This window comes from Marmota flaviventris, chromosome 12 (assembly GCF_047511675.1).
Source record: "Marmota flaviventris isolate mMarFla1 chromosome 12, mMarFla1.hap1, whole genome shotgun sequence".
Lineage (NCBI taxonomy): Eukaryota > Metazoa > Chordata > Mammalia > Rodentia > Sciuridae > Marmota > Marmota flaviventris.
Genome location: NC_092509.1, coordinates 11,805,950 through 11,829,246, shown reverse-complemented (window position 1 = coordinate 11,829,246; position 23,297 = coordinate 11,805,950). Strand labels below are relative to the sequence as shown.

Sequence of the window (23,297 nt, the reverse complement as noted above, 5' to 3'; positions counted from 1 at the left end):
GACACTGGGTCCTTTTCCACTCAGAACCTCACGCTGCCCATGCTGGGCCATGGTTTCAGTAATTTCCTCTGATTGTGAGATGCAACTGAGAGGCGCTAGTCCAGGCTGCCTCCTCCCTGGGCACCAGCTGTGCCTGGGACCCCCCTCAGCCCTGCAGTCGCTCCTTCAGAGAAGCCTCAGAGGAGCTCTTCGTCCTTTCAGAAGAATGCAAGGACTTAGGAGATGGCCTCAGGTGGGCAGGGGAGGCCAAGTGGCAGAGACAATTTGCAAGGGGTCACTCAGGGCGGCTTCCACCCTGGCTCAACCCCATAAGTCCTTGGCCAGGTGCTCATGCCCAGGGAGTCCTTCCGTCCCTGGTGGGAGGAGCAACCCTGGGGAGGCACCTGGCATCCTGGGCTGTGGCTGACCCTGGGTCCCCCTCCTTTCCCACAGCTGGGACATTTTCCTGATGATCGTCGCGGGCATGAAGCTGCTACGCACGTCCTTCTGCAACCCGGTTCACCAGTTCCTGCACCTGAGCTTCACCGTCATCTTTTTCCACTTCGACTACAAAGATATTTCAGAGAGCTTCCTGCTGGACTTCTTCATGGTGTCCATTGTGTTCAGCAAGGCAAGTGAATGGAGGGTGGTGTTCTTGACCTTGGGAAGGGCGTTTCCCACCAAATAGCCAACATTTTCTTTGTAGGCGGTTTATAGAGGGGAATGGAATTGTTGTGTTACACTCTGCTGCCACGTAGGGGAAATTCTTGTAGAGTGTCAGCATGCCAGGTGGCTTGCTGAGAGTCACTGGTTGAAATGAATCAGTGTGGCGTGGATTTTCATGACCGTTGTGTCCATTAGCAATCTCATGGCAGAGAGTCCCTGGATCTCAAATGCTCTGAATTAAATTAAATATGATTCTTTAACTTTGCCCCTTGAGGTCCAGCTGGAGACCTGGTGTCCCACAATGGGTCCCTTGGGATGTTTTGGCCACCTGTTTGCCTCTGGTCGAGGGTTCACCTCCTGTGAATTCCAAGGTGCAGGGAGCAATGCTTCTGGGACACCAGGCAAAGCTGTGAGCTGGTGCCAGTGTCTCCACAGGAAGGAAGAGGCCCCTGGTTTGTGGGCGCCCCTCCAAGCCCTAGTGTAGTCTGACCAGTGACAAGCCCCTCCCTGAACAGCAGGGCAGGCGTGGGAATAGCTCCTGGGAGACGGACCCTGCCAACACTTCTGTCATGTGTGAGCTCTGTGTAACGTGGCAGCCATGGGCTTCCACAGGGACTGACATTGGCTCCTCATCCTGTTGGTTGACTGTTTCAGATCCCAGGAGTCTTTCCCCGGCGTCTTTGTGAATCAACTCTGTTAATCCTTGTTTTCTCTTCATTCCACCTGTCTTCTTTGCTTCTCTTAAGTAACAAAAACAGGAACACTGCTGTGATGTGAGAGCAGCCCCAGGTGGCTGTCCTCAGCTCCTGGGGGCAGGGGCAGGTGGCCATCCTCAGCTCCTTGGTGGCTGTGAAGGTTCTCTGGTGGCGCTGGCTGAGTGCTGTTTTCAGGTTCCCATGTCGTTGCTCGTGACCTCTCTCCTGGGCCCCAGTTTCCACACTTCCTTCCAGACCCAGGCCTTGGCCTGCCAGGGCCTCAGGCATTGCTTCCTGTTCATATGAACTGTCTTGGTTCTGGTCAGTTTATGTCCCTGTTGTGACTGTTCAGACCCAGGCTTCTTCTATGTTCTCCTATTTGTCATTAGTACAAAGTCCCCTATCTTACACAGTGGGTGAGACATCATTCCCTGGGATCTCTTACACTCTTGAGAGGTTACTATATGTGATTTTACTGCTTGCAGTGCCAAGATCGCAGCATCAGATGTGAAGGGTGCTGGAAGCAGTTCAGGGCCAACTCCAGCGATTGACATTTCACCAGGGTGAGATGTGCCCTCCTTCTGAACCTCGGTTTACTGTCAATGGAGCATGACACAGTCTCACTGGTATTGGGAGGGTCCATTCCTGTAGCCAAGAGGGAGGTTTTAAAGCAGAGAACAGTGCAGGGCAGGATGCCAAAGTCACTGTAAGTAGGCAAGGACAGGTGCTCATGGTGTGGGTGTGCGGCCAGGGGCCTGTCCATCCACACCACGCTGTGCAGGAGGTGGCTCCAGGTGACTCCCCAGCTATGGCAGGAGCAGGGGCTTTTGCTGGCTGGGCTGAGGCAGGCTTTCCCCACCCAGCTGCCTGCTGGTCAGCCGAGGGCCAGCATGTCCCTGCTGGAGACGTGGCTGGGGGCTGGTGTCAGGTTGAAAAGGCTTGTGAAGGGTACAGAAAGGCGTGTGCCTAGCTCATCCTTAGCATCCATGAGGACACTTAGCCCTGTCCTATGCAGGATGAGGAGGTAGGCCCCACAGGGCGTGGTCCAAACAAAAGCCACAAAATCCTAGTTGTTCTGGGCGTTGACTTTGACTTTGCCAGAATCTTTTTGAAGCACCAATTAAAATACTAATCTACTCTCAGACGGAACCCAAGTAGTGGCTTCTTATTTCCTCTGACTGAGGTAGCATTAGCATGTCATTTGAATAATCTGCTTTTAGGCTGGGATAATGGCTCTGTCTAAAAGAAAAAGGGAAAGGAACACAAAGAGACAAGCCCGGAGACAGACAGACAGTGGGGCCTGCGCCCGGATGTGCCCACCTCGCCCAGAAGCCTGCTCCCCGCTCATCTCCAGAGAGTGGCAACAGAAAGCCAGCATGAAGCCAGCATGAAGACAGTTAGGGAAACAGACAGTGTTTGTGAGGTGACAGAGACGGCAGAGCGGTGAGGAGCCAGGAAGTGCCCTTGTGAGGTGGGCACAGTGATGCCCTCTCAGTTCACCATGCCTGTTGAGAAGCCCCCTTCAGTGAGTCCTAGAGGTGGTCTGGAAGCCTCCAGGGCTGGTCCAGAGGCTGCCCTGCTCTCAGGGTTTCTCTCTGCAAGATATGAGGCTTTGCTGGTCCAGTCCACTCACCAGAACCCTGTGTGACTGTCCTCTCCCCTGACCATCACAGCTTTTTGTCTTAGTTTCCCATTTGGTTGAATGTCCCTTTAGTGTAGATCCTCCCTTTGCTGGTTTTCACTTTTTTTATCACGTTATCCTCATGGAATATTTTTGGAGAATGCTCTGTAGTGTAGGCTTTCTAGTTATGAATTCTTTTAATCTTTATTTATCATGGAATGTTTTAATTTCATTTTCAAATCTGAAACAATTTTGCTGGATATAAAATTCTTGTTTGGCATCCATTTTCTTTCAGAACTTGAATATATTATTCCAGAACCTGGTAGCTTTGAGGATCTGGGCTGAGAAATCAGTTGAGATCTGAATTGGTTTCCCCCTATACGTGATTTTTTTTTTTAAATTTTTCTCTCACAGCCTTTAAGATTTAATCTTTATTCTGTGTGTTAGTCATTCTCATTATGTGTCTTGGTGTGGGTCTGCTGTAATTTTGTACTTTTGGGGTCCTCTTATATTTGATTTTCCATTCCATTCTTTAGGCTTGGGAAATTTTCTGCTATTGAGTCATTGAAAAGATTGTGTATCACTTTGGTTTATATCTCTGCTTCTTCATATATTCCAATAACTCTTAAATTTGGTCTTTGCATGTTATCCCATAATTCTTGGATGTTCTGTTCATGGTTTCTTACCATCTTCTCTGCATGTTCAACTCTACTTTCAAGGTTATATATTTTGTCTTCATTTTCTGAGGTTCTGTCTTCCAAGTGGTCTACTCTGTTGGTGATGCTTTCTATTGAATTTATAATTTTGTTTACTGATTCCTTCATTTCGAGGATTTCTGCTTGTTTTTTTTTTTTTTTCATGATCTCTAACTCTTTATTGAAGTGGTCTTTCACTTTCTGTTTTTTTTCTTTGATTTCACTCTTATACCATCCTTTACTTCACATATCAGTTTAACTATATACAATATAAACTCCTTCTTGGACATTTCTTCTACTGTGTTATCAGTGCCTTCTGTTATTAATCATCTTGGTTTGTTTGGGATGCTTTATTCTCTTGTATTTTCAGATTGTTAGTGTGTTTTCCCATCTAAAAGTATGGATCTAAGGCAGGGTAGATTCTACCCTGTAGACCTAGAGTGTCCCTGAAGGTTTCTCACACTTCACCTTTACTGGTGAGACCAATATCAACAGCACCCAATGTACACACATATAGCCTTAAACCTAATAACTCCCACTAAGGCATCTAGGGCTTTCTCATATTAAACCAAAATGATGAGTTCAATAACTATCTATAGTATAAACAGAATACTTGTTAAAACGTTTTACAATTTCAAATGGTGAATGAGAGAACAGAGGTAGTGTAGTATGCAATATTTGCAAGGGAGGAAGAGAGAAGCTAGAAGTAAAAATTCACAGGAAGAGTGGAAGAGGATCCGACAGAGATTGGCTGTTGTTTGGAGAAAAGTTAGAAAGAAAATAGTCAAGAGAGGAAGAATACAAACAAAGAGGAAAAAAAAAATAAAGACATAAGAATACAACAAAAATGCAAAACACCAATCATACGTCATTGTTCTCCACACACTGATGCATATAAAACTTTCTATTCCAAATATGGTAGAGAGATTAGTGAATCAAAAAATAAAATAAGTCTTGCTAGAAAGTCAAACTGTCACTGTCAGGGTTCAACAGATTCTCAGTCCTATCTCTTGTGATCACCAGACCCAGATCAGCCCTCGAAACCCAGTCTCTATCCCACAGATCTGGGCTTCAGGTACCTCAGGCTTGGCCACGCTGCAGTCCCAAGGTCTCAATGCTATTCCCACTTGCAGAGAGACCACCAGGGATGCTCTCATGCCAAGGAGCAACCCAAGATGCAGCAGCAAGACAGGGGCCACCAGCATTCTCAACTGGAAGACCCCAGGCTCCTCCAAACCCGCAGGCACCCCCACACTGGACCTGCAGGTCCCAGCTGGAGTTCCCAGACAGAGGCTCTTGTGGTGGCAAAGCTGCTGGCACCCAGGCCCCCGGCCCTGGCTGGTGTTCCAAAATGGGTGCAGCCACATGCAGCCAAACCTGGAGTCTCCCCACAGCAGTCCTCTAGGCCATGGTGGCAGCGGTAGTGGCGGTGGTGGTTGGCAGCAGGCCGTAGGCCAGCTGTAGGGGTGGCTGCAGGGGCAGCAGCAACTGCAACTGTGGGGGCAGTGTCATCAGGAGATCTCAGGGGTCAGCAGCAGTGTAGGCTTCAGTTGCATTTGGGGCAGCGGTTTCTACTGTGGCAGTAGCACCCAGAAAGCAGACCTGGCGACCTCAGCCGGCAGCAGCGGAATCAGTGGCAGCAATGGCGGCAGCGGTGAGGGTGGCCCCTCTGATACTTTCCTAGGATTCCCTTTCTTGTCCATTACCCATTTGTCCACAGATGCTATCCACCTGTCCTGCGGGCTCTTGAGCATATTAACCGTGGTGATTTTAAGTCCTCTGTGAGGTGACTCACGTCTGTGTCACACGCAGTCTGCGTCTGTCGCCTGCTTTGCCTCTTGAGACTGCTCTTCTTGCCTTTTCTATGCCCTTCCTTCTCTGATGAAAGCAGGACCTGTTGTATCAGGTCGGAGGACACAGGCATTTGGTGTGAGGACTGCCACTGAGCTGACTGGGAGCTGGACTGTGTTTAACTGACTTCCCTTTAGCTTCAGGTCTTTCCAGAGCTCCTGGTTTTGTCTCCTCTTAACTTCTGGCTCCTAATAGCCCTCCTCAGAGGGCCCCGTCTTGTAGTACCCCCTCCGTATTGCTGTGTTGGTCCCTCTTGCTGTGCACGGTGTGGGGACTGGAGGATTCTGTTCTGGGTAAGTGTTTTTACCAGGCCTGTGTCTGGGGCTGTGACCTTTGGGAGGTTTCCAGGGCCTTATGGCTTTATTCCCTGGGCCCTCCGTGTCCTTCCCTAATTGGTTCCCTGGAGCACCCACCCCTGGTGACCCTGTTCCTTCCTCCCTGTGGGAGACACCCAGAGTGGGCTGGGAGGCTGCGTCCCTCCCACCTGGACGCAGCTTCTGTGGAGCCCTCCAGTCTAGGGGTGAGGCCTGTGGCTTCCTCTGACTCTGCTGGAGCCTGGGGAGGGGGTGGTTCTCAGACCTGCACCATGAGAACCTCGTGGGGTTTCTAGAGGTAAAACCGTGGGTTCAGGGTCCTCTCTGAGGCTCTGGTGCCCCCAGTGATCTGGTCGCATGCTGGTTCACCCTCGGCCTCCAGGAGTCACCACACCTCACTTACAGGTCCTGCCAGTTGAGGCTCCAGCTGCTTCTCTCCCAGGCAAGCAGGGCTCAGTGGGGGCTCTCGGGATGCGCCTGTCTCTCCATATTCTCAAGTGGCCTCAACCCCAGGACAGCAGTGGTCCATGGGTCTAAGGAGTCACTGGTTGTCAGTTTGTCCGGCTTTTTCTTGTTAGCACAGGAGTGACAACTTCCAAGTTCGTCACACATCAGAGCAGGAACCAAGAGACCCTCAAGTCCCTCTTTAGAACCACACACCAGATGTCATCCCCTCTCTGGCCCCAACCCTGCATCAGTTCCCAATTCACACCAAGTAGGAGCCAAATGCACCACAGTGGCCCACAGGCCAGCGCACCTGCTTCCTCTGCCACACTGGCCTCCTCTCCCATTCTCCCCTTGCTGGACCCAGGTGTTCCTGCAAGCCCTCTGCTCTGCTGCGCCTGTGTCACATGGTCCCCTTGCTCTCTAGAAATGCTCCTCCCAGGTGTCCTCATGTAAGTTCCACCAGGGCAGAGATTCTGGCCTTCATTTACCAACATAGGGCAAAGGTTCTGTCTCTTTCATTTACTGACACACCCCAACCCTGAGCAGCGTCCAGAGCGAGTGGGCAAGGGGAGGTCTCTGGGGAGGACACTGCTGTGTCGACCCGCAATTCTCACACTCAGACCCAGACTCAACTGTCCTGTTCCCAGACTGCATGGAACAGCAGGTGGAATGTTCCCGTAGCCACCTTGTGACTATAGCGCCAGGCTCTCTGCGTTCACGCTCAGGTGCCGTGGGATGGTTTTGTCCAGAAACAGAGTGCAGGCCACAGCATCCCTGTTCCCTGGAAGACTAGAAGTGCCTCCAGTGCGGGGCCACTGTGTATCATTGTCTCCCGCCTCCTGCAGTGCCCACGGGTGCAGGCCATGAGGACAACTCAGTGTGCATGACTGAATCCAGGGGAGTCAGAGACCGGAAACTGGTGTTTGAGGAATGGAGTCCGACGTGGATGCGGTGGTTGGACGTTGTTTTATCGCTCACTTCCCAGGGGATGGGGTGTGTGGGAGGAGGGAAGGTGGCCCAGAGTTCCTCTGCTGGCTTTGCACGTGGTATCTCGGTTTTCCTGGCTTCTCGTGAGTGTCCTTGGCTGCACCTGCTGTCTGCTTACACTGTGGGCTTACTCAGAGCTCGGGGTCCTCCGAGTCCTTCTTGCACAACTGAGGATAGACCACAGCCTGCTCCACTGTAGATCTTCTTCATGGGACAAGCTGATGTCACCCTGCTGGCCTGCTAACTACATGCTGTGATGCTGTAGCTTCATGCTTAGCAGTGCTGTGGGATCGCCAGGAAGAGCCTGCTCTGCTCCTATGCGTCCTGTACTCAAGACTTCCAGCTGCGTGGCCAATGCTGAAATCCACCCTGGCCCCCTTCCTCCCTAGCCCCTTCCCAGCCCCTCTCCAGCACCCGTAACCTGCGCCCCCTCTGCCTCCACAAGAGAGATGCCCACACACAGGCCCAGGGTCACTCTTTGTTCCTGAATCTGTGAGCAGAGATGAGACCTCTTGATAGGTGGCACAGTGGGAAGGGCTATGCGTTGGCATTTGTGGGTGCTCTCATGGACGGTTATGGGATAAGAGGGTAGCCCAGGTTCCGGGCTGCTGTGTTCTCTGCAGGCCTGAAGTGTCTGGCTGGAGGAGGCCATCCACTGGAGGCCTGCTGTGCTTCCCTCTGCCTCCCAGCCCACCCCTCTGCCTTCTCCCCACCGCTCTCAGTTCCTGGACTGCTCTTCACCAAGACAAACCATCACCCAGTTCCTTTCTCCCTCCTTGGCTCTTTGTCTCCCTTCCTGGTCCTTCTTTCTTTCCTACTGTAGGTCAGTCCTGTTCATCTTTCTGGAGACCTCCTGCTGAATACTTCTGGTATTCTACTATTAAATGTGGCGCTTGCTACATGGGTGCCTCTGTCAGGCTAAGAAGAATTCTTTTGCTGCTGGTTTTTCAGGGATTTTTATGTGTGGGTGTTGACTTTATTTAACATCCTTCCTGCACCAACTGAGCACCATATGGTTTTTCTTTTATGCCTTTTTAGTTTTGTAAATTACATTCACTTAAAAAAAAAATCTAAGCCATTATGAGATGAACCAGATTGGATGATGATGTGTTTTTATACATTTACAGGTTCGTTTTGTAAATATTTTATTGAGGATTTTTTGACTTAAGGATGGCAACAACTATATTTTCAGCTTTCATAATATTATTCTCTGATTTCAGCTTTAAAACTAGCTCCCAATATAAACTATGGAGCTTTTCTACAATGCACATTGTAAAGCTGTATCAATTTCCTCTCCACGGCTTTAGCTGACTTCTGATTGGTACTGGGGCTTTTCCTTGTCATTTATTTTTAAATATTTTCTAATTTTTACTATCATTTGTTCTTAACTAATTCATTGTTATTTTGTTGTTGTTATTACATCCAAATGCGAAGGTTTGTGGTTGTATTTTGCTATTGTATTAGCAACTTTTTGTTATTAACTTTTCATTGCAAAGCCGTAGGCATAATAGTAATGTTCAGCATTGGTGAAGACTTCCTTAGTGGTTTGATAAATCATCAATTCTTGTAAATGTACATTTGCCTGACAACTATATTCTTTTTTAGTTGGTTGTGAAGTTGTAATATACATCCCTCTTAGATGCTTGTCGATTCTGTTTGTCAAGGTATTTTGTGTGCTTATTTACTGGCTGTCTGGGTGAGTGACAGGCGTGGTGGATTTGTTCATTGTTGAAGATGTGCGGATCTCAGCAGCTGCTTTGAGACTGCACATGAAGTACAGAATATTAACTATCTTCTTAGTGAGTCCCCTCTTTTGTCATTATGTCCTGTTGTTTATCTATTTTGAGTAAAAGTTTGTTTTGTCTGATATTAATACAGGTAACCCAGCTTTCCTGTGGCTAGAATTTACCTGATACCTTTTGTTTGGGCCAGCTCTTTTGCCACTGTGACAAAAAAACACCTGGCAAGAACAACTGGAGGAGGAAAAGTTTATTTGGGGGCTCATGGTGTCAGAGGTCTCAGTCCATAGACAGCAGGCTGCATTCCTCAGGGCCCACGGTGAAACAGGACATCATGGCAGAAGAATGCGATGGAGGAAGGCAATTCAGGAAATGGCCATCAGAAAGCAGAGAGAGTTCTCAACAAGGTCAAAATATATAACAAAGGCACTCAGATTGCCCTACTTCTCCAGCCACACCCCACCTGCCTACAGTTACTACCCAGTTGACCCATTCAAGTGGATTAAGGCATATGTGTGCTTTCGTGGGATACCTCATATCTTTTTTATTTTTTATTCTTTTACCTAAAACTTTCTAGGTAATTTTGGTATTTCTTATAAAAAGATCCGGCAAGACTTTTCTTTCTTTTTTTTTTTTTTTTTTTTGGTACCAGGGATTGAACTCAGGGACACTCCTCCACTGAGCCACTTCCCCAGCCCTATTTTGTATTTTATTTAGAGACAGGGTCTCACTGTGTTGCTTAGTACTTTGACATTGTTGAGGCTGGCTTTGAATTTGCGATCCTCCTGCCTTAGCCTCCTGAGCCACTGGAATTATAGGCGTGGGCCACCACACTTGGCTAAGATTTTTCTTTTTAATGCACACTGAGACTCTGTGTTTTGGTTGGCAAATTTTATCCATTTACACTTGCTATGATTACCAATATGTTTGAACTGTTTTCTATCCTGGTATTTGAATTTTATTTATAATGTTTTTTCTTCATCCTTCCCTTTCTTCCTTCTGATGAATGAAATGAACTTTCTTTGAATTATTTTTCCCTCCAGGACTTTAGAGATAGAATATTGTATGTCCTTTAGAGCATGATTGGCCATGTGTGATGCCTAGACCAGCAGCATCAGCAGCACCTAGAATAATAAGAAATGCATGCTCTTGGGCTCTATCTCAGACCTGCTGAGCCAGAACTTATGCATGTGGGAGGCAGTGTCTCTGTGGTGCAGGTTCTCCAGTTTGAAATAAAAGTTTGAAATCTTCAGTTTGTTAGTGGTTACTCTTACATTATTAATAAATACACTCAATTAGCGTACAAAATTAAACCTTCTCCCCTTCAGACAATATGAGAACTGTAGACTTTAACTCTGATTCTCTCTTCCTACCTTAAATATTTATGATATTTCATTTCACGCTCACATGGATCATTCCTCGCATAGCTCTTCTGACACCGTAATAGTGTCCTTTCTCTAGTGTATTCTTTCACTGTTCTTTCTGCAAAGTTCTGTGGGTGTTTTGTTTTTTTTCTAAAAGGTCTATGTTTCCACCTCTTACTTGAGCAACACTGCACTTATGTACAAAATACTAATTTGATATTTTTTCTTAATACTTTGAAAACATTATGACATTGTCTTCTAGCATATTCTTTCCAATAGGAAGTCAGCTGTCCATCTACAACTCTCTTGTAGGTTATCCATTAAGAAAGATGATTTTCTCTTTGACTTTGATCTTATGTGGTCTCTTTGATCATATGAGTGAGGAAAAGTTTCTTGTATGTGGTACAGGACTTGATGTGGTTCTTCAGTGTAGTGACCCTACATCCTGAATTCTGGGTATTTCTGGACCATCACTCAACAAGAATATCTCCTGCTTCTCTCTATATTTTCCTTTGGGGACTCTAATTGCATGTATAGTGTCCTCTTCTGTCACAGGTGCCCCTTGGCCTCTCTGTTTTGTGTCCTAGGTGGTTTATTGACCTCCAGTGGGAGCTGCGTGATAGGTACTGAGCACAAGTGTTTGCTGAGGTGGACTCCTCCTGACATGAAATTCACCTGGTCACCAGTTACAACCACCACCTGGATGATTCATTAGGGTTATGTAATAAAATTCTATGTCACGTTTTCAGCCAGAATAGTTTGATTTAAATCTAATATCCCAACGTGTGTTCATCGTATTTTCTGTTATTGATTTGTTATTCTATCAAAGTGACCCTCCCTCCCCACCAAAAGTGGGGCCCCAGGTCTGAGATGTCACTGGATTCCCCTTTCCACCCTCTTGAGCCTTTTCCCACTTCCCATGTGGCCCCCTGTGCCCCATGTCTGACAGTCCCCTCAGTTCCTCTGTTTGTGGCCTTCAGGCCCTCAGCTGGCCCCCTACTCATTCACTACTTGTCCCCTGGACTGCCTCAGGTCTTCCTCTGCTACAGGCCCTCCAGAGACCCAGCGTCCTCTCTGTTCTTTACTTCTGGACTCGACGTCCCTTTGGCTCCGTCTGTTTCTGTGAGTCCTTTCAGCCTCGTGTGTACCTTCAAGTTCAGGTGTTGGTGACCAGATTGGTGTGACAGTCACTGAAGTGCACATCTTCCCGAGGAGGAGAGCTGCTGGTCTGACAGCCAAGCACAGGGGCCCTGGAGTCGTAGAACCAGCCCGCAGGGCATAACCTGTGGGGAGTCGGAGCAGGACGGAAAGTCGCGCCTGGGGTTGAAAGGGATTGCTGTTCTTCCACCAAATTGGGCTGTGCACAAACAGCTTCTGAGACAGTGCCCAAACATGGGCAAGGCCAATGCCTGGCCCACTCTGTCCCTGGGATGGGGCAGTCCCCAGAGAAAGATGGCCTGTGCCTTACTGGGGAATGTACCAGCAAGGAAGGTTTTGGGGGTCACCTTTACTTGGTGACACTTCTTTAGGATGTTTTGTGGATGTACACAGTTGGCTTTACTATTTACAGCAGATGTACAACAGCATGTCTATGCTCAACTGAAAAGATAGTGCCAAAACAGGTCATTTGAAATGACAATATTTATGGTGGCTTTCTTTCTTTGGGAGATAGCCAAAATTATTCTGTTGTGATTTTCTTTCCTCTTTCCTAGTGTTTTCGGTGGAAAGAAGACAAAGAATTTGGCTTTCTCTTTTTAGGCTTGTGAGGTTTGTCACGCAGTGCAATCAAGCTGAGTTAGGATCGTGGAGGTAGGAGACAGGAGTGAGGTAAGCATCACAGAAACAGAGGCCCCAAAGCCTCCTCTTGGTGTGCCATGCAGGGCTCTGACCAGAAGACGGACTGGGGGTTCGCCAGGAGGAAGAAGGTGGGAGACGCAGTTAGGATAGTACATGTGCTTTTCAGAGGTGGCCTCAGCCTCCAGCTTCAGTGTTAGTCCCCAGCCAGTTCAATTTTAGTCCTCATTTGGCCCCATTTTGTCTCCATTTGCCCATTTTTACACCCTGAGTCTTTTCCATAGGCCTTTTTTGTACACAGGCCACACAAAGAAGGCGCACGGCCAACAGGCTATATAGGGCGCATGCTCACTGCAAGTTGATATCTACGACTTTGTCACTACACACTGAACCCTAGTGCTTCTGGCCTTGACTAACCATAGCATAGCTAGTTCTGGCCCTGGCCACACTCTAAACACATAACATAATCCCCTGGAAGTCTTGGGAGAGAGCTTAACTGCAGACATTTGGGGGCTGCCCTACAGGGTGCAGATTCGTGGCTGACCCACCTGGGATTTCTGTGTCGAGGTCTGCAGTGCAGTGTTAGACCCAGCGCATGGCCATGTCATGGGGAAGGCATTGGTGAGGCTACTTGTACCACCTGACCTTTAGCATCATGTGGTTCCCTACACTGTGGACTAGTGCAGAGTGCAGAGCCACTGCACATGCTGTGCTCATGGTGATCGGGGCTTAGGCTCCTCTTATGTGCAGTCAGCTCTGTTTGGGCTCCTACGGGTGCTTTATTCTCCAACCCATTTTCCCCCTGAAAGAGGATAGAATATAAAGAGAAGATGTGGAGGTGAGTCTTTTTAAGCTGGATCCTGCCTCGACACACTTTAAGAATAAAGGTATGAGCCATCTACCTGGGAGCTGGGAGCTCAGCAAGCATAGGTGGCCCCACAGGCTGCCATTCCCTCCACGTGCATGTCACCAGATTTGTTAGTGACATTGTGCCTTGTTGATGGCATTTATCCTGAAAGGCTCTTCCAGGCTAGGCCAGGCTCCTCACCATTGTGGCTGGGAAGAACAGGTCCCTGTGACCATGGTCTGTCGTGCCTGTGCCTGTGGCCCTGCTGTGTGCTGAGTGGTGGTTAGGGAGACCTTTTCCCGGTGCTGTGTAACACCGGTACTTCCTGTTGCTGTGGTTCATAGAGCTGCACTTCAAGGAGGGATATATGGTGATGGATTTTGGTTTAAGGTAGGCCAGTAACTTCCTGTGTGACCTGTACAATCCACTAAACCTCTCTGAGCCTGGCTTTCTACCCTAAAAGTTGAGAGGGTCTGGGCTTGGCATGGAAGGAGGGGCCATCACCCCTATTTCAACGTGGACATGCAGGAGCAGAGCTGGAGCTGTGATCCAGACCTGGGTGGGATGCACTCCAGCCACACTCCTGGCACTGGGAGGTGAGCTCCCCGCCCCCAGCACTGCTGCTTCCTCCTGTGGTGTCGCAGAGGGGCCACTAAATACCATGTGGTCAGGAACCAGTGACCTAAAGAACTGACGCTCAGGAGACGGGCATCTTCAGTGGTTGAGAAGAGCAGAGTCTACGTTCTTAGCCCAAGTAGAAGATCTTAGCAAGCCTGCATTTCCTTCTTCAGTTTTCTTGAGAAAGACTGAGGCACAGAGAAGGGGAAGAAGGGAGACTCCTGGGGCCCTGCTGCAATCAGAGCAGGGGCACTGGTGCTCGGAGCCTTCAGACGTCTGGAAGCTGGTTTTGCTTGTGCGTGAATACAAGTTGCTGGGCTAAGCAAAAAATAATTGTAATAGATTCACTTAATCATAATGCAGCGGAGTCGGACCTGGGAGAGCGTTAAACTTGCAGATGAGGCTCCCCAGGGTAGCCTGGCTGATTGCAGAGCTGCGCCTGACCTACTTACAGCTCTTCCAGAGGCGGCTGCGAGTCCCAGGACACACCAGTGTGCAGGGAGCCCAGCGGAGCTGCTTTCCGTGCCCTATTCATTCAGGGCACTGGGGGCTGTGCCTCCCTGGAGGGCCCTTGCTCATGCTTCAGTTTTCACTTCGTGTGCCACAAGACTGGCACTTAATAACCACACAGGAATTCTCAGCAGCAGGGTGGGGGGCGAGAGGGGCTCTGATCCGGCGGCGTGTGACTGGTGGAGGCAGCTGGGCCCAAATGAGCAAGGGGGTGTGGCCACTTCTCGGGACCCAGAAGTGATGTGTGTGAGTGTCTCCTGCAGGGCACTTTCCTGTTCCTTGTCTAGTCGGGTTGATGGTGGGGAGGAAAGGCAGCGACACCAGCTTTGAAAGGGAACCCTCTTTTCCCAGAAGGAGCCAGGCCTGAGTCTGGCTTAGAACTCTGGGTCTCTCATCCATGCCAGCACCTGGTGGCTGGCAAGGTGAGATGGGGAGACCATTTCACGTGGACCTAATAGGTGGGACCTCGAGCTGGTAGGTGGAGTAGGGTGCTGCTTCTTTAGCTATCAGACTCCAAAGGCAAGGGCTGTGGAGCCCTGTCCACCTGGGTCCAGGAGGCCTTGGCCAGCCCTGGACTGACATGGAGATGACCTCCCTGAGCAGACCCCAATGCCATGGTAATCAGCCCTCTGCCATGAAGCAGGCAGTCAAGGTGGAGGCAGTAAGCGGTCATCTGCAAGAGCTAGGTGTCCAGCTCCCTTTCTGAGTCCATCCACCAGGCGTCCCCAAGCCCATCTGCGCGGCTCTTCCTCCCCACGCCTCTCCCATCCTCTTCCCTCTGCCTCTCTCTTGTCTCCACCTGCAATTCTGCAGCTGTCACTCAAGCTCATTGCTAGCTCATGGCTGGTGTCCCTGGTGGGCACATGGATGCCCAGGGCTCTCTACAAGCCAGATCTCTGCTGCCCAGGGTTGTGCGTATGTGGGTCTCTGGGAGACCTCTCATCCTGGTTCATCACCAGTGGCCTAGCCAAGGTGTTTATTTCTACCTTAATGTTTATCCAGAACTAGGTTTATCCAGGGTGCGTGTGGGAGCCACAGACGCGAGATGAGACAAGCGAGGCAGGATCTGGAGAGGACTCTGCTTACCCACTTCTGCTCCCTTTGCGTCTTCATGCAACAAGCCTGAGCCTCCTCACCTGTGTTCTAGAACCACAAAGCTGGCTCTTGGCAGAGGGCTGAGTCCTCTTGGCTCTCTGAACCCCCGCTTGACAGCTCTCTCCCCAGCCCAGGTCCAGTTTCACTCTGGCTTCCTGATGTGCTGTATAATGCTTCTTGAGTCAAATTTAATTTTTTTCTTCTCTTCACTCGATGGCCTTGGTGGAGAATGTCTCTCATTGTCTTTTGAAAGCCAGCAAGTCTGGGGACAAGCCCTCCATTGTCCTAGGCTGTGGTGCTGCCTGTCTGGGTCCTTCTGCAGCAGCCTGCAGCACACAGACTCTGCACCAGCCTGCAGCACACAGACTCTGCACCAGCCTGCAGCACACAGACTCTGCACCGAGTGCCGGCAGCAGAGCTGGACAGCCATGGCTCCTCGGTCACCTGACACAAAGCCCAAGTCAGCAGCCAGGTGGCTGACCCCTGCACCTGTCCTCCCACGGACAGGCGCAGTCTCGTCTCCAGCCAACACTACGGAGCATGTTCCCCCTTCCGTCTTCTTCCTCAGCCCACAGGTCCCCTACCCTCGCTCTGCCCTCCCAGAGCTCACTCTTCCCTTTTGCTTCTTGCCTGCCGATGAGCAGCTTCCGCACCCAGCCTTGGCTTTCCTAAGTGTTTTGTAACTTTCACTTCAATGACATGGAGCTATTTTATTCAGCAAGAGCAGCTGAGCAGATGAAATGAAATTGATATTTTCAAAAACCTCAACAATGTCGGGGATGCTAGGTTTTGCACGAATCTCCCTGTAAAAGATCCCATATGAAGGGAGCAGCCAAGCTGTGACTGGCAAAAACACACACCGTAGCCATAGCTTGAAGGAACAAGTCTGTTGAGATGAACAGGCAGGCTTCCTTCCGGTCCTCCTATTGCTTCTTTCAAATATCCTTAAATAGCTGTGTTGCCTACAGGACAAAGGAAAGTAAGACCAATAACAGTCTCGTTGCCCCTTCCTGACTGTGATGCATGTCCTCTAAATGACCTTGACGCAGATACCATGGGCCTCTCTGATGAATGTCTCCTCTGCTTTCAGCTCGGGGACCTGCTGCACAAGATCCGGTTCGTGCTGACCTACGTGGCGCCCTGGCAGATGGCGTGGGGCTCCTCCTTCCACGTGTTCGCGCAGCTCTTTGCCATCCCTCGTATCCTTTCTGCTTCTGTCCTGGCCCCAAGCTGAGGTGCACATTTTACAGGGCGAGCTTTTCACTGAACCTGGCAAGAAGCAGACTTTCAAGTCTCTGCAGTTACGTCTTAATGGGACATGAGGAGGCACTTTGAATCCCCTTCAGGCCACTTAGCTTTCAAAAATGTTTTGCGATTCTGAACTCTCACTGCTTCTCTGTGCATATTCAAAAATTGCTTTTATTTTTTCTGATCCTCCCATTTCCCATGCCCAGCTCTGCATTTAGAGATCCTTCCTGTCTTTTAAATGGAAATTAACTGCTTAAATTATTGGTTTGACTTGTGGAGATTAGTGCAAACAGACCCACAGTCATTAGACACTGAGGACATGGCTGGTGCATTCATCATGCTATCAGGTATCATGTCTATTATGTTTTGATTTAATACTGGTATTTTATATATACTTCATCAATATTCAACAATCCTGAATTAGATGCACACAGAATTAACCAAATATTTTTGAATACTGAAAAATCTTGAGTATTGAGAAATTACTGTTTTGTTGGTAGTGATATTAGCCAAGAAGGCTTGGTGTCTTTGTATATTTACATGTTTCCATAATGATAATTTATTCCTATCCACTTCAAAACAAACTTGAGATGCCCCTTCTAAAGATCACTTCCACACAGCTGAATTTCATGCTCATGTGTGTGCTTGTGTGGAGAGACAGAGAGAAAGAAATTGATAAAAAGTACTCTTGACGGCAGAGATTAATTGAAAAATTCTTGACTCAGGCCAGAAATTTTCCCTGAGAGATCTCAGCCCACTGATTCGTACTCTGCAAACCTGTGTTTCCAAGACGTGGGCTGGACCCAGTTAGAATCAGGATCCTGGAGGACCATTCTAAATCACACTGTTTCCTAACGGAAACACTGTTCCCCACCTCCTAGGCCATTCTTACCGGCAGCTGTGGTGAGAGAGCCTTGGTTCTCACTCTGCCGCCCTCCCTGGGTATTGTTAGCGGGTTGTAGCTCCTGCCTGCAGCTCCTTCCTCCTGAAATCTGCAGAAGCCTCATTAAGACAACTCATGAGGAATCTCTGGGATGGAACAGGGTATTCAGGAGTAGAAACACGCCTGGCATCATCTTTCGGCAGTAACAGCCTGGGTCTTATAAATGCTCTCCTCTGAGGTTATTTGTTTAAAAAAGGAGTTAAGCAGATGAGAGCTGGGCCCACAATGCCCACTGTTCTGCGTTTCTATTCTTAGGCCTCATTGTTATTGCTATTTCTGAAGTGTTTCAAGGTTGTCTGGCAGGAGATGTGAGCTCACGCCCCGCCCTGCTGCCCTTTGGATGCAGGCATTATCTACAGTGGCAGGTGCTTGAGTCTACTCAACAGGACCCTTCAAAAGAAGATGGGGCAGTTTTTATGTATCTCTGCTGTGTCTGAGGTCTCTTATCCAGGATTTCAAGCAGGACTAGCTAGTGGAAATCATGGCTGCCATGCAGCTCTGCAGCGGGAGTGGCAGTAGGATTTCAGAGCCTGGTGCTGACCAGTGTATGCAGGGCTGCTTGTGCCACCCAGCTGGTGACGCCTCGTTGGGTGGGTGTGGTGGTCCCAGAGCTGAGCAGGGGCTGCTGGAGTGCGTGGCTGTCTGTTGCTGCCCTGGACACATGCAGCATCCAAGGCACAAGCCCGCGTCCTGGGAACGTGAGGGCACCTGAAACAGCGTTGGCCTGGATCTCAGCCTGCACACAGCACGCTCAGGCTGGGGGCTTCCCTGGTGTGTAGGTGATTCTCCTAAGTAAACGAGTCACTGGAGAAGGGGGGCTGTGTTGGGCATCTGCCTTTCAGCCTTAGAACGTTCCATCCAGCCCCATGCCTCCTTCCTGGCCAGGCCCTGTGAGTGATGCCTGCTCCCTCCCTTTGGCTAAGGCAGGAGCCTCCACAGGGGCCACTGCCCTGGTGTTGTGGCGTCCAGGGCTGCTCCCTACCTTGTGCACATGCACCTCCTACCTCTGCTCAGTCACAAAGTAGATATTTGCCACCTGGAGTCCAATAGCATTCTGCTCAGGATGTACGGGGTAAATAGCTGAGAATGGGGGTATATTCTCCACCCAGACAAAGCTGCCAGGCTCCTAGACGTCAGCCCTGAATCCTGACTAATTTTGAAATGTTAATTATTTTATTACTGTATTAAGAAACTGTGGTCTCCATCCTGGCATTGAGAATGGAATAATTCTCTCTGTTTTAGAATTGAATTAGCTCTTGGGCCTGCGGGGCACCGTGGGGAGATTGCTTTTCCAGTGCCAGCATGCCTTCCCCTGATCCCTCTGTTGGTGTCTGAGCTCAAACCTCCAGGGAAAGACAAGCTTGCTCACCCTTCAACACCCATACACTGCCCAAGGCTGTTGTCTTCTGGCGACTAGTCTCCCCACGTTACCCTGGAAGGAAGGCTGCCTTTGGTGACCTTTTCTTTTATCTTTTAATTATTGGTGTTGATGTTTTCACTTTAAATGTGCTTTTAAAGAAGTCCCGCCTATGCTAGAGGGCAAGCACTTGGCCCTCTCTGCTGGAAGGAACTGAAGAGGGCTTCAGGTGGCTCTGCTCCTGGGGGCCCCTCTCAGCATCCCTGGACCGGGCTTAGTCTTCCCTGTTTACTCCGAGTCAGCTATATGTTCCCAAGGATTCTCCCCCAGGAAGCATCTCTGGAGGCCATGTGGTCACTCCTATCCTATGCCCTCGCATGTCCTCCCCACATACTTGGCTCTCTGTTGGCCACTAGTAGTTTCTCACTTAACTTCTGGACAACTGTGCAAAGTAATCTTTGGAGAAATTTTAGAATCAAAGAGAAGGGCAGTGCCTGCCCCTTCAGCACTTGGCCTTGACTGGTCCCTGTGAGCCCTGGGCACACTGGGTCCCGTGGTGACTTCCATCCTCGTCTCAGCTCTCCAGAGTCATCACCACACACCTGGCTCTGATGTCCCTTCAGCACCTAGACTCGGATGTCTCCATCCCTCTTGAATGTCTCAGAGTCTGCCATTCCCCTTTCCTTGGTGACAAGGGACACCAAGTAGGGTACCTCTGTCACCCATCACTTTCTTCTTTGGCTGAAAGCTAAAAATGCTTCCACCCCAAGACACAGGCATTTTTGGCCTTTGGTAGCCTGTTGCTCAGTAGTTCTCCATTTGAACCCAGCTCAGCATAAATGGCTTATCATTGCAGGGTGGTGGAGGCTCCTGTTACCCTCACAGCTCAGCCTAGAGCAGATCCCTGGGTGTGACCGCAGGGAATGCTTCAGGAGAGAACAGAGAGGGTTAAAAGGAGGAGGAAAAAAAGGCACTCTTGGAGCCAAAAATCTGACCTTAATCTATAAGGATGTCTGGGAAGGGTCTGTGGTCAGCGGCAGGCCCGCTCCCAGTCCAGATGTTGAGGAGCTCCTGCCCCCAAATCACACAGCCTGGGCCAGGCCAGCAACAACTTTGACAATGAGCATCCTCCTGTCTGTGCTGGGCATTCCCTGTCACTGCCTCCTGGAACTTTCTGAAACTGAATAAAGAAATGCGGTGCCCGTGTGTGCAGCGGCAAAAGAGAAGCCTCAGCGCCTGCCTTCCAGGAGGGAGGGTGGCCTTGCAGCAGGTCAGTGCAGGTCTGTAGTGGGCAGCAGGACCCTTGCTGCAGATCAGGGAGCAGCATGCATCATCGTGAGAGCAAGGCAGTCTGTCCCATTGTCCCCAGCACCCAGACCCTTGCTCTTGCAGCCCAGGCTCCTGGGACCCCATTCCAGAGACCCACAGGGCTCAGGCCAAAGGCTCAGTACACCATGTTCAACACTGAGCAGCCTCAGTGTTCTGACCACCTTCAGGGTGCGAATCAGCACTTGTCATTAAGTGAGCAGCCTGTGGGAGAGCTGAGGAGGCAGGTGGCCCTGGAGGCTGGGACTCCATATGCACCTGTGTTTACCTGTGAACCAGACCTGCATGAGCCATCTGCGTTCAGTGTATGCAAAGTGTGTGTGTGTGCGTGTGTGTTTTCCATTGTGTGTGTGTTTGCGTGTGTGTGTGTGTGTGTGTGTGTGTGTATATATCTGAGGAACAGGTGTGGCCTTCCCCAAACAATGCCACCTGCTTATTTTTTAAAGTGCCACTTAATCTTACTCATTTACAAAGCCACATAGTCAGTGCTCCGGAGAATGTGCACAATGAATGTGCACAGTGGCCTCTTAGTTAACACAGCCGGCTCTTCTCAGTCCTTAGGCGTTGTCCATAGCACATGTCGCCTGAGAAGCATTCCGTGTGCGTGGGGGTGAAGCAAGGCCGCCAGGATTTGGAGGAAGCCTTGTATTTCTAATCTGTGCCTGGAGAGGTTAAGAGCCCATCCTCTGTCTTCAGTGAGAAATAGCATCGTGAACCCAGTCAGAATCGGACAGGTCCTCTCTGCCTTAACTCCAGACCCCAGACTCTGCCGTGCTGCTCTTCCAGGCGGCCGCCACCTCCATCTTCTCCGCCCCGCTGAGCCCGTTCCTGGGGAGCGTCATCTTCATCACGTCCTATGTCAGGCCGGTGAAGTTCTGGGAGAAAAACTACAAGTAAGAGCCTATGCTGACCCCTGTGCCCCAGGATACCTGGAGTCCCCTGTCACTTCCCCATGGCAGCTCCGGCCTCGGGCTCTGTTCTCTGTGGGTGGGCAGAGCCCAGCCTGGCTCCCTGGTGACTCCCTGTTCATTGGCTGGGCTCTGGGGCCCTGGCAGGAGCACAGCTGATTGGGAATTAGTGATTAAGGCCCCTCCAGGTTTCTGCAGCTGTGAAGGAAGGGGGAGAGGCTGCTGCCAGGTCTTAGCAGGTGACCAAGGAAGAGCTGGACAGGTCTCCTCTTTCCATGTGCCAAGGTCGGCCTGAGGGCGCAGTGCTTCCTTCCTGTGGTGGCCCTTCTATGAGCCCGGCACAGGTCAGGACGCCTGTGTGTCACCCCGGCTCTGTGCAATGCGGCTTCTCCTTTCCTACTGGGACTGGTGGCGACCCTCTCAGGCCATGGTGACAGCATGGGGCATCGCTTTTGCTGCTGTTTGCTTTGGGTGCTGCTGTTTTGAGGAAGGTGTTCTGCCACTGGGCCTCACCCCAGCCTGGGCGTCGTTTTCAGGGGACAGCTGAGTGACCCTAAGGCTCTCATGGCTGTGCCCGGAGGACTTGGGGTCAGTGGAGGGGAGAGCTGTGAACCAGGCGGTCTCCAGCAGGTGGCATAGGACTCTGTCTTGGTGTCTCACCTGTGCTGCTGTGCCTGAGCCCCGCCCTGAGCTGTGCTCACACCTCTGGCTCTTAACTGCCTGTCTCAGGGGCCACTGAGGAGTCAGGAGATCATGGCTCCCGTGGGTAGTAGGAGACGGTATATGCGAACGTAAAACAGGCACCCTCCTGGTGCAGATAGGGGGGTGTGGTGGCTACAACAGCCCTGGGCTAAATGATGCCTGGGTAAACCCCTCCCCTCCATCTCTTACCACTGAGACCTTGGGCTTCTCTTCCCTCATCCCTAAAGCAGGACAAAATAATAGGATCCCCTTATAAGGAGAAAATGCACCAGCATACCTAAGACCTAGGACAGGCCTGCACTCAGTAGTGTGACACTCTGCAGAGGGACCCCATCCCCAGGTGAGCTGCAGGAACAGGTGTTTCCCATGATCACAGGAGAGCTTTCTGTGTGGGGTGGATGGAGGGAAGTCTCGGGTTCCTTGTGCACTTCTGCTTGATTATTTCACCTCCTCACTTCCACAATTCAGCCCCCTCCAGGGCGATGGGCTTGGAGCTGAGGGCTGGTTTACATGTAGTTCAATGAACAGACCCTTCAGTGCAGGATCCGTGCTCCCCCGCGTTACTTGGGGAGTGTCAGCCTCGGGTGGGAGGGCCTGCAGGCCTGTGGGGTCCGATGGGAATGCCTCCTCCTCTGGGGCAGCGGGGGGATGGGGAGCAGAACACTCAGTCTGAGAGGGACCAGCGTACCGCCTCCTGCGGCCCATCTGCCTGAGCGCTCAGCAGATAGAATTCGGGACAGCAGAGCAGTGGGTACCAGGACAGGACGTGGAGGGAAATCTCATCGGGATCCTGGCAGGTGCCTAGAAAACATAAATGTCTTTATGTTCACATTGTCTCTTACTGAATAATAAATAACCACTAACTTCAGTGTCCAAAACAACAAACAACTTATTACCTCGCCTGGCGTCTGTGAGCCAGGGATTTGGGAAGGGCTCAGCAGCATGGTGGTGACATGGTGTTGCAGTCACCAGGCGAGGAGGTAGGTGGGACTGCAAGAGCAGAGGCCCACCTCTCCAGGTGACTTCCACATGTGGTGATAGTCTGGGCTCCAGCATGTGGCCTCGGGGCCCAGCACAGGTGTCCTCTCGAGTAAGGTGGAAGGCACATGCTTTTCTGATTGTCCTCATTTTGTTGTTTACAAGCATGTCACACACCCACCAGGTTCCAAGGGTCAGAACTCTACCAGCTGTTGATGGACAAGCTGTCAGGTCCAAGAAGGACTTGTGGGATCAGGAAAAGTAGCTGTCATCTTTGGAAAGTAAATGTGTATCATGGTCTTCTGTAAATTCTATCCAGAATTGATGTGGACTGTGGGTACCTTCAGTTCTGGGCTGGTTCATTTTTTATCTGTGTCTCTGGGGGGTCCTCCACACAGTAGGTGTTCTGTAAAGACTTCTTAAATGAATTAAATTCAAAAATATTATGTCAGAGGGGAAGAAAATCTCCGTCTGGGTTTGCATTGCCAGAGCTAGGAAGATCATTGCTAAACCAGCCTGATCCTGATTGCTGTGGTTTGTCAGTCTGTACAGGTGAGCTCTACCTGGCGCCCCCACTTACAACCCAGGCAGAACAGCAAACACACCATAGTGG

At 50.3% G+C, this 23,297-nt stretch overlaps 1 protein-coding gene across 1 annotated transcript in view; it reads left to right on the top strand.

Annotated features, from left to right (window-relative positions):
- The window catches only part of Pcnx2 (pecanex 2), a 169,575-nt gene that overhangs the window by 88,483 nt on the left and 57,795 nt on the right, over positions 1-23,297 (top strand). The window contains exons 21-23 of the mRNA XM_027948057.2: positions 433-610; positions 16,313-16,421; positions 20,860-20,989. Of these exons, the coding sequence (XP_027803858.2) occupies positions 433-610; positions 16,313-16,421; positions 20,860-20,989 (417 nt within the window). The remainder of the gene's footprint in view (positions 1-432; positions 611-16,312; positions 16,422-20,859; positions 20,990-23,297) is intronic.